This window comes from Ailuropoda melanoleuca, chromosome 6 (assembly GCF_002007445.2).
Source record: "Ailuropoda melanoleuca isolate Jingjing chromosome 6, ASM200744v2, whole genome shotgun sequence".
NCBI lineage: Eukaryota > Metazoa > Chordata > Mammalia > Carnivora > Ursidae > Ailuropoda > Ailuropoda melanoleuca.
The window spans coordinates 17,765,958-17,783,885 of NC_048223.1; the positions used below are offsets into that span (position 1 = coordinate 17,765,958).

Sequence of the window (17,928 nt, forward strand, 5' to 3'; positions counted from 1 at the left end):
GCCATCACGTCCATCCATACCAAGCTGCAAAACAAGGAGCATGTGATCAATGCTCTATGCAGGGCCAAGTTCAAGTTCCCTGGCCACCAGAAGATCCACATTGCCAAGAAGTGGGGCTTTACTAAATATAATGCAGATGAATTTGAAGACATGGTGGCTGGAAAGTGACTCATCCCACATGGCTGTGGGTCAAATACATCCCTAATCATGGCCCCTTGGACAAATGGCAAGCTCTGCTCTCATGAGAACCTCACCACTGCCCCCTCCCTATTCATGCCAATAAATCCTACTTCCTGTCAAAAAAAGAAAAAAAAAAAAAAAACCTGTCCTACAAATTAAAGATGCTGTCATACTTCAAAAGATCCTTAGTAATGCCATTTATAAATACACCGCTGCTTGTAGAAATATTTCACAGGCATTATCCGAGCCTCACAACGACCCTGTAAGACGGGCTAAGCAAGAATGACAGTCCCCAGTCTGCAGGTATCTCAGGTATAGTGCTGCGTGGCCAGAGGTCACACGCCAGTGCATGTCAGACTTCAGACAAAAGCAAACACACAGCTTTAGTCTTTTTGTCTGATGCAGTTCCCTTCACCTGTGGTTCCCAAAGTGTGGTCCAGGGGACAGTGGTGGGGGTCCCTGGGGTCTTCAGTGGGAGTCTGCAAGGTCAAAACCAGTTTCATTATTACGATGGACTTATTTGCCTTTTCACCTTTATTCTCTCAAGAGTGTTCAGGGGAGTTTTCCAGAGACTACTTGGTATGTGCCATCGCAAGAGATGGAACACAGAAGCAGAGAACTCAGCTCTTTATTAAGCCAGACTTGCAAGAGACTTGTTAAAAACAAACAAGCAAGCAAGAAACTATTAAATGATTACTTTCCTTTTATGAATTTTTTTTGGTTTGGGAAAATAGTTATTTCTGATCATATATGTGTCAACATGTAAAAGGTTTATTATTGTCATTTTTAATGAATTAATACAGGCTTTGAAGACTATAAAACAAGTTTTTAACTTTGCTAACACAGCAAATATTACAGATATTACCCACAAATCCAGAGCTCTCTGGGGTACTCAATGATTGGATTACTAGAGTGTAAAGGGAACCCGAGGCCAAAAGCACCAGTCTGCTGTGTAGACTAAGCCACTCTCTCCCCCTTGGGCCTGCCCTGCAAAGACCTCTTGCAAATTAGAAACACCCGTGTATTTTCGATAAGAGTGAAGCATTTGTTCCTTCTCAGATCTTTCCTGAATCTTTCTGCTTTTGTCCAAGGAGAAGGCCCTGTTGGTGCTACTATGTCTGGATAGCACCTTCCCACATCTTTACATTTGCTAATTTCCTTAAGAATGGGGGAGCTAGTCTAGCTCAGAGCCTTCCACAGAGAAGGGAATCTGCTAGAATTTGAGAAGCAAAATAACAAATCCACTGGAAACGAAACGGCACTATTTTGAAAATCACCAAGCTATGTACCCTTCTGAGTCGGGCACTTGTACATACATGTAAAATTCTTCAATAAAAAGCTTGCTTTAAGAGTATACTTATCATAAGCACTGAGAAATGTATAGAATTGTTGAATCACTATATTATATAACTGAAACTAACACCATGTTAAGTACACTGGAATTAAAATTAAAAACTTAACAAAATAAAAAGCTCGCTTTTAAAAAGCATTTTCCTTTGGATGGCTTTCCACTTACAGTCATGAAGTCTCCATTTCAAACAAGGTGAAGTAAAAATATGAATCGGCTTAAAAGAAAATATGGAATAAACGGTATGTACAGAACTAGGATATGGCAAAAATTATGACAGTGGCAGAAGAATAACTAGAATTAGACGTGTAAAGTCTCCATTTGCAGGAACATTCTAGAATTACATGACAAAAGGCACCACTGGAAACTGACTTACTGACCAGTTATGAGGTACCTGGAATGTTTTTAAGTTTACTATATACCATGTTTTCTTTTCACCCTTTCAGTCTATTCTTTAAGAGCACTTGTGGCAGCTATTAAAACACACAAAGAAAACACTTGAAATAGTGCTTGGGTGAAAAGGGATAAGAGCTCTCCAGAGGTGTCTGACAGAACTTTCCGCAAGAGTGGAAATGTTCTGTATCTGTGCTGTCCAGCACAGATGCCGTTGGCCACATGCGGCTAAATGAAAATGTGAAATGTGGCCCGGATTTTTAATTGCATTATAACGTTTAAATTATAATTAAATAGCCACATGTGGCTCATGGTTGCTACATGGGACTGCACAAGTCTAGCCCCTAACTCTGGATTTCACTCCCCTTTTCCATTCTGGGAGATGAGGCCACACGTCTCCGGCCCTCCAGTGGCCTGCTTTCCTTGCCTCTGTTCAGTTTTCCTTCCCTCAGTCCCAGGTCCCACGGGGAGTGGCTTTCATAGCCCTATGAGAAGGGGAGCCAGGACAATAACATTTCACCTTCTGGAATTTTGCAGCAGAGGCAGAACTGGAAAGATTGCTCCAGTGGAGAGCTGGGGCTTAGAGAGCCCAACCAGCAAGGCCAAGGCTTGAGCATGCAGGAGCCGGGAGCCGGGAGCCGGGAGCCGGGAGCCGGGAGCCGGGAGCCGGGAGGGGAGGGGAGCAAGGAGCTGGAGTCAGCCCCACCGCCCCTCTGGGAGCCACGTTCCCCATCCCTGCAGGCCCAATGCCACATCAGCGAGGATCATGCAACCAGAAGAACCTGGTTAGAACAGCTCTAAAGGAATGGCAACACGCACAGAAAAGAACGGGGAAGAAAAGAGCAGGGCCTTCCAATCGGGAGTCAGTCATTGCTGAGAACGAGGTGCCTAGCTCCTCTCCCTTCTGACTCCTTTTTTTTCCACATTGAGCTCTGACTTCAGTAGCAGAGGCCTCCTGGGGTGTCTGTCAAGCCCACCAGTTCCTCCCGTAGGGACTGTCCCCACTGCATCAGGTGGAACCTTGCCACCATATTTCTGCTGCAAGACCCTGTCTCAGGGAACAGAGGAAGCCAGAGGAGGGAGAGACAAAGCGAGGGCAGACAGTGAGCCAAGGCCAATGAGAGAACAGAGGCAGCAGAGAGGAAGGCTTGTGGGAGATGAGCTGGGTCCCGGACTCTAATCCTGCAGTTACACGGCCACATAAATTATCAGTCAAACCAAGGCACTTCTGACCGTGAGGTGGGACACTATTAATATCTATGCTGGGACAACGGGCGTAAACCTGGAGGGTCGGCCATCTGGGGTGTTTAGGCTCTCTCTGCTTAAGGCTCCACGGTGCTTCCCTCCCTTGGCTTCCGTGAAAGATTCCTTCAACCTTTCAGAAAATCCTCCCTTTTACTAAAGCCGTCTGAGTGGCTGTGGGACACAGTGTAGGGGCTTCTAATCGCAGCTTGGGCACTGCCCAGCTCCGGACCCAAGGGCAGGCCCTATGCAGCTTGACTGCCTCGGTGACAAGGCCAGATGCTGTTTCCTCTTTTCATAGCACCACACCACTTGCCCTGGTTCTGAATTATCAAGAGGTTCCTTCCACCGAGAGGGGAGAAAAGGAAAGTAAGAAAAGATGGTGGTCAATATGGTTTCCTGCTGCAAATTCTCCTCTTCTGAGGTTAACAGAGATCTTAGAACTTTCTTTAGGCTCAAAGAAAACCAAGTTCCTCCTACAGAAAGGCTGATCTAGAGCCCTGACATGACTATAGGATGTTTCCAAACACGCAGGAGAGCACCCAGTCCCCTCTCAAAGGACATCACAGCCCACCAGAGCTGTCCCGCCAGCCCGGATCATGAGGTTTCCCTTGAAGGTCTGGCCAACGTCAAGATCCCATCCCCGAGGGAGGCCCTGCCATTTGGAAGCTGAGTTAAGGCAGCTGGCAGATCTGGGAATAAGGAAAATGCTCTTCCTTTCAAATTTTTAATTTAAAATAATTTCAGACTTGGAAAAAAAAGGAGGATAAGATGCAGACATGACATCCCTTAACCCTGAAATAGTTCAGCCCATAGTTGTCTTACGTAACCAGAGTACAATGATCAAAATCTGAACGTTAACACAGATACAACCAATTAATCTGGTCTCTGACTTTATTCAAATTGCATCAACTGTCTCACTATTGTCTTTTATAGTAAAGGAAAAAAACCTTTCAGGATCCAATCCAGGCTTGCCAGCTTGCATTTAGTTGTCGTATTTCTCTAGTCTCCTTTAATCTGGAACAGTTCTTCAGTCTTGTTTTTGTCTTTCATGGCCTAGATATTTTTGAATAATATGAGCCAGTTACTCTGTAGAATGTCTGGAAAAGACTCACTTTCAGTTCCTCTTTTGTTTTATGATGTTACATGAGCATGAGCCACCAGAATGGAATTGAACCAATTATAAAACAGTACGTTTAAATAGCCCAAGGTCAAAAGCACCACAAAGAAAAAACGCCATAGCCCTTCAAATCTTGGGGTACAAGGGTCAGTCCTAGTTAGCCTGGAGGAAAGACTAAAGTTACATAACAACCCTACATTCTCACACACACACGCTTTCACACACTTACTCTCACATTCACTCACTCTCACATTCACACACACACACTCTCTCATACTCTCACACTCACACACAACACTCACACTCACACGCTCTCTGTCACACACACATGCTCATCCACTCTCACATATACTGTCTCTCTCCTCTGTCTCGCTCACACACACACACACACACACACACACACACACACACACACACACCCCTAGGAAGACTGACAGGTCCCAATGTTTTTTCATTCATGGCCCAACACAGGTTTTTAAACCCACAGGATTCTTTGCATAAAAGGAGGCACAATCGCTGAAACCATGGCATTTTCCAGAGTTCATCCACAAGTGAACTATTTCCATGTTTACACCAAAGGCTTATGAACACATTTGCTCAACTTCAGGACCCACTTTTTTCTTTTACTTTTTTTTTTTTTTTTAAGATTTTATTTATTTATTTGACAGAGAGAGGGAGAGAGAGACAGCCAGCGAGAGAGGGAACACAAGCAGGGGGAGTGGGAGAGGAAGAAGCAGGCTCCCAGTGGAGGAGCCTGATGTGGGGCTCGATCCCAGAACACCGGGATCACGCCCTGAGCTGAAGGCAGACACTTAATGACTGAGCCACCCAGGTGCCCCAGGACCCACTTGTTTCTAAAAATTCGCTAATATTACATTTTTGGATGGATTATACCATTGACAAGCACGTTTATCAGGGGTAGTGCTTCAACCACACCCACGCTGGAATGCAGTACAAGGCCCATTTTGTAGTTAACCCGAGTTTTGGAATCAGGACGCTAGGGTAAATTCACGTAACCTTGGGAGGCTATCGAGGTCGTGCAGTGCGGCCTCTGTTGGAAGCATGATTCCACCCACCACAGCACTCCAGGCAAGCTGGCTGTCCTGCCTCCTTTGGAGAACCTTCCTCCTGCCTGCAGCTCATCAGAATGGAAAGAAAGGAGGGCACAGGCCGCAAAAGAACTGAAGTCAAAATCCATTGCTATCACTTCAGAGATACAGAAGAATCCACCAGAAGAAATAACTAAAAACATTAAAAGTGGTTGTTTCTGGGAGTAGAACTGGGGGGTGGGAAGGAATGAGGCAAAGGACCTTCATTTCTCAGTAAAACTTCTCAGGGGCTCTTCCCTACCTATGTGCAAGAAGTGCTTCAATAAAAATAAAATTTTAAGTCTATTGCAGCATAGATTGACAAAACAGCTTTTGCATTTCCCCCACCATCAAGACTAAGGGGGATTCGTAATTCTTTTGGCATATGGCTAACACCAGAATCTCAGGACTTTGCCGATCATTTAGCTCAGACGCTCCCATTTCACAGATGAGGTAACTGAAGGCTCAGGAAGTTAAGATCCCCTCCCAAGGATGTATACCCAGAGAGAATCAGAGCGGGTCGAACTCAAACCTTGTCCCCTAAGTCCTTCACCAGCATTCTTTCACCCGCAGTCTTGGTGGGGACCTCAGAATATGCATCCTCCACACACACAGCACACATCCCCACACCACTTGCGGCCCTGGCCTCCAGTCTGACTCCTGAATTTAAATCTTGGCTCGCCTCCCCGCTGGCCATGTGACCTGCGAGAAGGGACTCAATCTTTCTTGCCTCCATTTCTTGTCAATGTCCTCGGGAGCTGTTGTGAGACTAGGGCAAACTATATAAAGCACTTAGCACAATACTTAGCATACAATAAGCTTTCAATAAATCATGCCTTTTATGTAGGTGCCATTATTCAATAAATGACAAAAGGTAGAAAGAACCAACACTTGTTGAACATTCCGTGCTAGGGACCGTGCCAGGCACCTTATAAACATCCCTTATTTAATCCTTAACAGCCCTGCAAGACAGGTATTGCCCTTCCCATTTCAGAGAGAAGAAAAACCCAGAAAGGCAAAACAAACACAAAACCAACCCCCCCCCACCCCGCAACCTTGCCAAGACTGCTTAGCTTATGAAGAGGCAGAGGCAGAATTCAAATCCAGCCCTCCTGAACTCCAAAGCCCACTCTTTCTACCGCGTTCCAGGTAGTAAGTATCTACTGACTCCAAAACAAGTTTTCCTACCCATTTTTGACCCTACGTTTTATTACAGTGTGGTTTGCTTTAACAAGTTCCCACTTGGGAAGTAGATCCAATGTCTAGCAAATGCATGCAAAACCAAGATTTCCCCAGCGGGGATGCAAGCAAAACCAGGGGCAAGGAAAGAAAGCAGCATGTCCAGAGCTGCCCAAGAAGCTTTAGAACCCCCCCTCCACACTCCTGAATTTATAAAGTGTCTGCCTAGCTACTGCACTTTCGGCTTTAGGCTCCACTGATGTTTTCTAATAGGCCTTGAAGCCATGGCATCATTTTCTCTCAGACAAAATTTTTAAGAAACGGGCACAGTGGCAAAGAATTCCCTAAAACAAGACCCATAGCGTAGCTTAAACAAACAAACAAAACAAAACAGTTTCCTTTTGCTCTTATTGTTGCTGGCTGGCTTAAGGGTCACTGAGAATGCTAACCAAAGGCCTTGCTTTGCCAGCTGGTTAACCATTAAAGCAACTCAACAAGGCACTGTGAAATGTGGCTGTTCATGGAAGTAAATGCACACGAAGGTCCCGCAGGCCTCAGGATGAGTCCGTGTCCGCACCTCATCACCATGAACATGGCAATTTTAAACATGGCTCGAGACTCTTCGGCACTGCTCCCCATCGAGAGATGGGGTCCATGTCCCCTCCTCTTGAATGAGGGTGAGCTCATGACCGCGTGGACCACAGAATGTGACAGAAGTGCTGCTATGGGACTCCCAAGGCTTAGACAGAAAAGGCCATGCATGATGCTTCCACCTGGTCACGTCAGGTTGCTCACATTCGGGGGAGCCAGATGCCTTAGAGGGCCTGGGACGTTGTGCCGGAAAGGTCAGATTCAGCACTCCAGTTGAGGACCCCAGCTGAGCTCCCAGACACTGGAGTGGGCCTCCTCAGATGTCCTGTCCAGTCAAGCCTTCAGATGACCACAGCCCCAGCTGACATCGGACTGCAGCCGCGTGAGACCCTGCAAGGGAGAACCACCTAGCGGAGCATTCTCCAAATTCCTGACCCACAGTCATGAGCAAAATAGAACACCTGTTCTAAGCAATGAGGTTGTGGGGTAATTGGTTGGGCAGAAATAGTAACCAGAACAATGAGGCAGGACAACAACCCCCTTATACTCTTCTTCCAAGAAAGCCAAAAACTGGGGAAGAGAACATCGAATCTGCAGGCTTCCAATCGAGCAGGGTGAAGCCGAATCCCTGCACGCTAGCCACAGAAGGGGAGGGCGGATGAGCACAACCAAACCCCATTCATCAGGCCTCAGCTGAGTCTAAGGCCGAACAATGGAAGAGTTTATACTAAGTGGGCTTGTCTGCGGTTATAACACACAGCGGATGTTCCTCTCATTGTCTCCCCGTTAGCAGTTTCTTTCTGTCAGAGCAAACATTACTATCTCTTGGATAACCCAGCAAAACACCACCAAGAAAAAATCAGGCAAGAATAGAACAAAAAAATTTTTTTCCCATCTTCCTTTAAGAAAATAAGAGGCTGGGGCGCCTGGGTGGCACAGCGGTTAAGCGTCTGCCTTCGGCTCAGGGCGTGATCCCAGCGTTATGGGATCGAGCCCCACATCAGGCTCCTCTGCTATGAGCCTGCTTCTTCCTCTCCCACTCCCCCTGCTTGTGTTCCCTCTCTCGCTGGCTGTCTCTATCTCTGTCAGACAAATAAATAAAAATCTTAAAAAAGAAAATAAGAGGTGGTACCCCGAGCTCGCAAGGAGGTGCTCCGCAAATTATCTTGAGGCCCTTGGTGAGGACGCACCACACCCAAGCCATCTTAAAAAAGAAAATAAGAGGTGGTGCCCCGAGCTCGCAAGGAGGTGCTCCGCAAATTATCTTGAGGCCCTTGGTGAGGACGCACCACACCCAAGCCACAGCCTTTACTGCCGGAAACATCCAAGTGAGGCTGGGCAGGTGAAGCCGCTCTCAAGAGGAGCCGGGCAACAAGAACTGGGGTACTTGCCAAAGGATAAGGCTCAGGAGATGTTCAATTCACCCAGCCAAAACACATACACAGCCCACTACGTTAAAAGTCCCTGCGATAAACGCTCAGAGGAAAAGACAGCAGCTTTGTATGAAAAGGCAACAGTCCGTAGGGACCGCTGCTCTGCCGACTCTGTGACCTGAAGCTTCTCTCCACCACTGGGACAGCAATGAATCCATCCGCCCCACAGCCTGTCGTCTTCTGAGGTGGGGACACTTTGTGGCACCTCCGAGTGAAAGGGATCTGGGAGAAACCCGAGGACAGTCCCATTCACTACGGAGAAGTTCGTTTGTGCCATAGTAGCAAGTGCCTGTGTTCCTCCGACGGGCTCCAGCTGAGAGCGAGCCAAGTATCGTATCATCTCACTGGTCTCCACAGCTTCAAAGGAAGACCTACCTGATTTTTTTCTTAAGGCAATGGAGTCTGTTCCAACACTGGAGAGCTGTTTGTGTTCTCGCCAACAGCCCGTAACAACAGCAATTTGCGAACAGCGCCTGCGAGTGAGATTGTGCAAGACAGCCTCTCTGCGCCCGCGGGCCTCATCCACTTGAAACTCATACAGTGACTCAAATTCATGCAATAACTAAGTTTCAATATCTAAATAGTCTCAATACTCGAAATGTTTCCCACTATTCTATCTTGGGGATTTCTGTGTTTTCTAGTAAGTGTATCAATGAGGGTTTCTGGCTGTAGACAATCCTCAAAATGCCTTCACGGCACCTTCCATGCCGCCGTGAATTACCACGACGACCATTTAACAATACAGTAATTCACCAAGCAAACCCACTGACATCAGGGTTTATCTACAATGAAGGCGGGGACTACCAATCCGAACATTTCTTCCCACCAGCCTTCATAGTTGCGAAAATTCCTTCCATATAAAATTCATGTCTTTGACTCATAAAGACATCTCTTTATAACAGTTTCATTCTCCAACCCATCCCTTGCTTATGAAGATGATAAAATACAGTCATTGTGAATAATTCATAAAATACCAAAAAATGAAACATAAAAATCACCCGCATTCTTACAACAGCCACTAGTCACATCTGTGGGTACATTATCTAGAGCCATGCTTCTCAAATTCTATGGTCTCGGATCGTCCACCCCTCACCCCGCTGTGAATCAACGCTTCTGCAGAATGCAATAAACTAGAAAAGTGAAACGCCATGTGGAAGTCACAGCAATGTCACACTGCGTTTAAAAAAAAAAAAAAAAGTCCCAAGTCTTACTCTTAATTTCTGTGTTTACTTCACCTTAATAGGTCATAAGCAATTCATAGTCTGTGGACCACACTAGACCTTTTTTCTCTCAGATGCAGATTCTGTTATTGTATAACATTTTATATACGGTCCACATACAGTTTTATATATACTTTATTACCTAATTTCTTCCCACTAAATAGATCGTGGCCACTTGTTTCTATCCGCATATGCCATCCTTTTTTAACGTGAAAGGCCACTCTTCCACCTAAAACTAACAGGATATTGTTCATCAACTGTATCTTAAAAACCAACCAACCCATAGCATCTCCAAGTAAGGCAGAACCTTATACCTTCGTGAGCTAAGACCTCTCTGAGCAAGGGACTTTGGGGAGGGCAAGGAGAGCACAGGTTGTCTTCTACCAGTGTTGACACTGTGCGCAGGGGCAGCCTGGGGACAAACACAATTCCAGAGCAGGCAATCGAGAAAGGGGCCCTGCCTGTTTTGTAGAACACCATGTAGGACAATGCCAAGAGCCAGGAGTCCACAAGGAAGCTTGATCCTGGCCACAAACTAACACCCATCCATTCTGACACACACGATACCTGTCTTCAGGCACTGCAGGGGATGCTGGGGTGCAAAAATGGGAGGCCCAGCCCCTCCCTCCCAGGGCCCAGGTGAGTGGGGGAGCCAGACAAGTAAAGAAATGACAGGAATACAGCCTGATGAATATGCATGAGACAGGCACAGATTAAGACAGGCTCCTGGGCCCCACCCTCAGAAATTCTGATTTCCTATGTCTAGGCAGGGCCCAAGATTCTGCAATTCTGGGGTGCCTGGCTGGCTCATCAAAGGAGCATGTAACTCCTGGTCTCAGGGTCATGAGTTCAAGCCCCACGCTGGGTGTAGAGATTACTAAAAAATAAATGAACTTAAAAAAAAAAAAAAGATTTGGCAATTCTAACAAAGTCCTATGTCACACTGAGGCAGCCGGTGCAAGGGCCACACTTGGAGTGGTTCACAGCCAGAGGCAATTTTGCACAGCAGGGGACACTGGCAAGTCTGGAGGTGGCTAGATTGTCACAACTTGGGGTGGGAGGGGTGCTGTTGCTGGCTCTAGTGAGCAGATGTTACCACAATGCACAGGGCAGCCCCCACCCTCTCACCCCCCGCAACAAAGAATTATCCAGCCCACCGTGTCAACAGAGCTGAAGTTGAGCAATTGCTCAAGAGTAAGACGCTTGAACTCTATGCCTCCATTTTTATCAGCAAAATGGAGATGATAGCATCTATTGCATAATGTTGTTCTGAGGTCTCAGTGAGTTATGTGCACAAAGTGCTTAGAACAGGGTCTGGCACATCGTAGACACTATTACTGTGAGCTGTCATTGTGACTGAAGAGCAGTTAGGAGACAAAAACAGGCAGGGAAGACGTCCCAGGATGGACCGAAGTCTTCCCTGCAAGGACGAACCACGCTGCAGCCCATAGCTGTCCCGCTTCAGTAAGAGCAGCAATACTTATTAATGGCTCACTGTGCACCATCACTGGGATGGGGAAACCAAGCCCACAGACATTCATGTGCCCAAAGCCATGAAGGGGCAATCTGTTGTCATTCATCCACTCGGACAGCCCCTGGGCACCACAAACTACCAGACAGATCCCAGGAGAGGACACGCGCTAACAAAGCAGGGCTCTCTCAGGAAGCTGACCTCCACACCCCAGCAGACCAGCCACAGGGCAAAGGCCTGTTGCTCCAGTGACTTCAAAGTCCATCCCACCCGTATAAGCCCTCTCTCTGGCCCCTTGCCCAGAGCCAGTCTCTGACAAAGAAATGTCATGGTGGGGCGTGGGGGAGAACGGAGCCCTGGCCAGAGACTGTGAGAGGCCTGGCTCCAGTGGACATCCCATCAGAGATTTCTCTGCTTCTGGCACCCCGTGGGCCGTGGCACTCCCTGCCTGCCCCGCAGGCATGAGGCCTCTCCGTCACCCAGGCTGTGTGGCTATCAAAGCACTCCCTCTTGTCCTCTAGGCCACCCCAGGACATGGGCAAGAATCACTACCCCAATTCACAGACGAGGTGACTCGGGTTCCAAAGAGCCAAGTGCCCCTAAAAGTCAGCAGACCTCAGATGCTACCCCATGTCACCTGATACCGAGACCAGTCTTCCCTCAACCCACTACTTCCCCGTGACTTTGGGTTTGGGGGTTTTTTCCCTGATGATAAAGTAATACAAATTCAATGCAAATAACTCAAAAAAAAAATAGGAAAGTATAAGGACAATAAATATTGTTCCTCTCTCATTAGATAGAACGTGTATAATCTTTTCCAGATATTTTTATGCAGATAAACATATTTTTTAGGATAGGACCATACTACGTGTTCTTTTGGAACCTGTTTTCCATTCAGACATCCTTCTAGGTTAATAACAAGCCATGTCATCATTTTAAGGCCTAGGCTATCAGCCATTGCCCGTGCACAGTATTCATTTTACAGATCCCCTATTGATAGTCATTTAGATTCATAATTTTCCAACATTTTTAAACAACGCTGCAATGAACAGTATTGGGCCTATATCCTTGCCCAGTTATTCCCCTTGGATAAATTCTTACAGGTGCAACTGCTGGGTCAAAAGTTACTGTCCCTTGATAACCCAGCCGCAGTGAGGGGGACCATCACTGAAGCAGGAAGCCCTAAGTCCTACCATTCTGATGGCCAAATTTCAGGCCAAAATTGTGAGGACAGCAGCAGCTGCAGCCCCAGCTCACATCACCCAGGCGGCTTCCAATTCACCCCCACCTTTCCTCTCCCATCCCTGAGGTTCCGAGCACAATTTTTTGTTGTTGTTGTTTTTAAAGACAGAGTGCTGCTTTCTGGACGGGGAGAAAGGCAGATTCTAGGTGCAAGCCTTATGCGTGTTTGGGGAACACAGCTGGCTCCAAGAATCAAATGCTTTTTCAAACCACCCGCACCTAAGCAGTGAGGGAAAGAGCGTGAGCATTGACAATTATCGGCTTTTCCCTCCCTGGGGAAGGGCAGGCTGAAAAAGTCAGCTTCTAACTACTTGCAGGGAGAAAAGCTGTCCATGGGTAACTAGCCCTGGTGGTGCCCTTCCTCCTCCTCTTTGACCATTTCCTGGCCCTTAGAAGAACCCGCCTTCCAGGCAAGCAAGGGAGACCATGAAAACACCGCACATCATGGTCAAAAACAGGTAACTGGCACGGAAATATTGTGATCTTGATTACAATGCTTTAGAAATCCTCTGTGCCACATCTTGTTTTTATAAACTCTTGGGGAAAAGCTCACTCTACAGAATAAAAGTATATCGGCACATTTACTTATCTGGCAGGGTTGTTACACTCTGAGTGACACATTTCTCTGACTCCTCTCCTTTATCCATGGCTCACCACCCCCCTCAAGACCCCAGGGCCCCCCCCTTGCTGGTGCTCGGTCAGGCCAGGCCTTACTCCCAGCTTAGCACTGGCTGTTCTCTCTGGCTGGAATGCTCAGCCCCCACATGGCCCTGAGGTGCACTCCGTCCAGACAGGCTTTCAGGGAAGCCTTTCAAACCCGCTAGATGTAACACTGCATCCTCCAGGCTCCCAAATACCCACACTGCTAGCCCCTCCCCGCCTTGTTTTTCTCAAGGCATATCACCCCATAACCTACTGTGTATTTTAATTAATTATAATTCTCTGTCCATTCTCTCCACTGCTCTCTCCCCTTCGCAGTTCTCAGCACACAGTAGGTGCTCAGTACATACTCAATGATTAAAGCTGACTAATCCACGTCTGTGAGAAAATACATTTATTTTCTTAATTTGAAATATCAGGCTCATATCCAAGGGCTTCTCTCGTTAAAAGGTTACTCCTGTCGCCAGTTTGAAAGGACAGGCCCTCTTGATATAAATCAGAGTGTAAAGGGAATACGACATTGTTTAAACAATGACAGAGGCAAACCGAGGTTGCAGGAAGGGGCAGATTTCCAACTGACAACATAGAAGGTGGCTGGCATCCAGAGGTCTTTCGGTACTCTCTGATTTAAAGAACCGGGACAAGGGGGACAAGGGATGGGATCCTAGGGTGAATCCGGGCCTGCACCTCAGCCTACGGCCACCCAGAGGCAACTGCGCCGCATTCTGAGGGAAGCAGCAGCTAACACAAACCCGATCACCAACATGCTTTAATCAGAGTCAAGTCGGGAGGGGCGCTGGCCACTCCAGACCGTAATTTTTTTTTAAAGATTTTATTCATTTATTTGACCAAGGGGGTGGGGGCAGAGAGTGAGCACAAGCAGCAGTACCTGTGTGGCAGTGGGAGAGGGAGAAGCAGACCGTGGGACTCGATCCCAGGACCCCGGAACCACGATCCGAGCTGAAGGCAGACACTTAACCGGCTAAGCCACCCAGGCGCCCCACCAGATCATAATTAAAAAGCAAAGGGACAAGAAATGCAGAAGCAAAAGACCCTTCCCTAGAGGCTCTGAAATGACAGCCAATCAATCCTCATTATTTGCAGATTCCATACTCACTAAAATGTATGTGTAATTCCAAAATCAATACTCCCAGAGCCTCTACAGTCAGTCACTCACGGGCAGGCACAATTGCAGTTGCTCGACATGCGTGTTCCCAGGGAGGCGGAACACAGAGACCCTCCGCCTTGTTTCAGCTCTCCTGCTGAAACCAAGTGTCCTTTCCCAGTCCAGCTGGTGCCACGCTGTTTGCACTTTCGTGCTTTGTGCTGGGGAAGTCAGCTGTCTGAAGCGGCCCCCAGGCCCAGGGCTGCAGTGCTGGCCAGCGCTCCAGAGCCCAGGAAGGCTGTGCCGGGCCTTGGGGGGAACGCACCGCAAGCTTCGTTAGGGCCCGAGCCACGAGGATATTGCCGATGAGTGTAACAGTAATGAATCAACAATGTCTATGAAATAAACTGGCTTTAAACAGAAACACACATAAAACAAGGTACTAGATCGCTCAGCAGATGAAGAGTGACCAGAGGCTCAGAGGAACACGTAATAAAAGGCCCAGGCAATGGTTCAGTATTCCCTAATTCAATGATCACGGCGACTTTACAGAAAACTGTCACCATGAATAACGAGAGAACCAACTCTATATTAAAATGGCTGTTTCCTGTCCCACATCTTTTGGCACACTCCCCCCGCCACCCCCAGGGCTCACTCCATCTGCTCCTCTTCACACGGGGACTCCTGCACCGTGGGCTTCTGCTCAGGTGTCTTCCAGTGACCCCTCCCCCAGAGCCCGTCACATCACTCCTTGGCTGCAGTGATGACAATCAGCAATTATCATCTACCTCTCAGTTCCTCACCCTCAACTAAAATTAGACTCCCTGAGGGCAAGGCCCTTGTCTGGTTCACCCATGGATCTGCGGTGGCCCAGACAGTGCCCGACCCAAGGTGGGTGCCCGGTGCTTGATGGAAGGAACGCAGCCCACCACAGACACACGTCCTCCTCCCCTCGGGGCTCGGGCAGCGTGAAGAGCGTCAGGGCACTGGCACTGAGGGTGAAATCCCACTGCTCCTGAGTCTGACGGGAAATGCCTGGGAGACCTGGGGCCACACGTGGCTAGTCAGCATGCAGACGTGGCCGGTCCAACTTGAGATGTGCTCTAAGCGTAAAATATGCACAGGAATTTGAAGACTTAGTAAAAAAAAAAAAAAAAAATATATATATATATATATATATGTATGTATAAAACACCTCATTAACTACTTGTATACTCATTTCATGTTGAAATTATACCATGTTGGGCGTACTGGGCTAACCAAAATAGATTAAAATTAATTTCAGCTGTTTCATTTTTACTTTTCAATGTGGCCACGAGGGAAGTTTTCATGACTTAGGTAGCTTGTGTTATACTTCTGTGAGTCCACCTTGATCCTAATAATACCAAGAAAAGATCAGTCAGCAACACAAGCCCCTCTGACCACCCCTCTTCACTGCTGCCCAGGGCTCTCCAGAGCAAGAGCCGGAAACACCTGTCCTGCAGCTTCCCGTGACACACACAGACACTTACGTGTATTCAGAAAGAGGATTGTGAAATCAGAGCTAGAAGTTTATCAGGTGAACCAATTTAATACTCCGAAGGTAAGCACCCTATGAAGCCTTCTTGTTCAAGGCCCAAAAAAGCCAAGTGCAGGCATACAAATATTTGTCAAATAAAGCAATCCTTTGGGGAAAAAAAAAAAGCCTATTTCTGAATTGTCTACGCAGAGTTGGAATGGCAAAACATGGGAGCTAGAAGGGGTGTGGAAAATGACCTGGCTCTGCGATATCACTGAACCATGAGACCCTGTACCTCCAACATCCTCATCTGGAGAAGAGGCAGACCCCACTTTCCAGGACTGTGCTCTCCAGAACTTTCTACAACGATGGAACTGTTCTCTGCTCTGCCCAATATGGTGGCTACTACGCTCTTGAAATGTGGCTACTGAATTTCTCATCTTATTTCAATTAATTTAAAGGTAAAGAGCCACACATGCCCAACGGCTGCCATATTGGGTAGCACAGTTCTAGAATGCTGTGACAGGAGCTAAAGCTTGTAAAAATCACTCTGTAAACTCTAAAGCCCTGTAGAAATGGCAGGGGTTTTGTTGTTTAATATATTAGAAATGTGAGAGTCTGAGAGATTTCAATTGCCCCAAGAGACCCGATTCACCAGAAGTGTAAAAAAAAAAAATCTTAAATAAACATGCAGGTTCCTCACCTGGGGGGGAAGGGCGGCCCATATACGTAAATACAATCAAAATAGAGGGGTGAGCAATAACAGTTCGCACAGAACTCAGAAAACATGCCTTTAATCCCCACCCCCTTTTTGGTCAAGCTCAGATCTGGTGCCTCCAGGGCCTAGCCATGCAGTCAGAAATCAAGGCTGCCAGTGTCTTCCCCGCAGATTATTCTTATCTCCCACACCCTCATTCTTAGGGACCAGATGTTTCCTGCCCTTTTCAGTGACCTTCCCTACTACTTCTGCTATAGAAACAGGTCCTCCCAACAGCTCCCTGCAGCCCTTGGGTTCTCTGAAGGAGTCATTCACAGACGCTCAGACCCATGTGGGGCTTGTTCAAATGTGCTGATGGATGGTAAAACCAACCACCACTAAAATGGGATGGGGACTAATTGGTAGCTGCGAAGAATGCTCATCTGTTTACACTCACGTTGGAAGATGCTCATGAAATTCAAATCAAGTTCTAGTCTCCCCCCAGATTCTTCCCAGCAGGAAAGCCCTTCCAGTCTAAACAGCTTTTTGCTGCCATTAAGATCATTATATTCTACACGCAAACAGACGATAAGGAAATGAGCAGGGAAGTGGAAGGGGGGTGAATTTTTAGGAAAGTCAAAGAAGGTAGAAGTCTAAGGAAATACACAATGTTTCTAAGTACAAAGGTAAGGAGCCACCCTAAAATATCGGAGAAACTTTGTAAACTCATTCATTCTTCTCCCTTACAGGATGCGGCTAATTCTCCCCTCAATCCTTTCAAGCTCTTCCGCAGACTCGTGAACTTTAGTGCTCCACACAGCCCTTGGTTTTGGCCCCACTGAGCTCCCATGATGAAACACGTGAAATAGGATCCACATGTGTTCCACCCACACGCTGGGCTCAGCAGTGTATTTTATTCTGTCAGGCGGGGCTGTTGCTCAACTCCGTGGAGGGGACGCCAGCAATCATCCCCCAGCTATTAAAACAAGATCAAGCCGGTGTCAGCAGGACTGACACCACCTCACCAAAAACAGGGACCCAGCCTCCAGTACCTCAAGTTCAGTCTCCCGTCTGTTGATGTCATCCGTGGATTGATTTAACTTTTCCAATTCTCCCTAGTGAAGAAAAGAGAGGGAAGAAAGATTTAAGGGATTCATCTTTTGATTCCAATATGACTGAGCTCATTCTCCACAAAAGTACTCCAGCACAATTTGTAGGAAGAAGGATGAGTCACTATTAATTATCAAGGAAAATAGTTGAGCCCTGGCTTGAAGAGCAAATGAATGTCAGTTATTTCTGAAACCTTTTTCTTCATAGTGTCCCTTCCAAAAATGCCTTAAGGTCCCAGGAATTTTTCTTAAAAGGTCAAGTATTTATTGCAGATATATGCCTTTAGGTAAACCCACCTGTTAGAAATGGTTAAGGAGTCAAAGTAAAACAGTATCTCCTGCCTGAGCAAAA

At 47.0% G+C, this 17,928-nt stretch overlaps 1 protein-coding gene across 3 annotated transcripts in view; it reads right to left on the bottom strand.

Annotated features, from left to right (window-relative positions):
- SH3BP5 (SH3 domain binding protein 5) overlaps positions 1 to 17,928 on the bottom strand; it is a 73,789-nt gene that overhangs the window by 51,563 nt on the left and 4,298 nt on the right. For all 3 annotated transcript variants that reach the window (XM_034663685.1, XM_034663687.1, XM_002915342.4), the window contains exon 2: positions 17,520 to 17,582. In XM_034663685.1, coding sequence (XP_034519576.1) covers positions 17,520 to 17,582 — 63 coding nt within the window. The remainder of the gene's footprint in view (positions 1 to 17,519; positions 17,583 to 17,928) is intronic.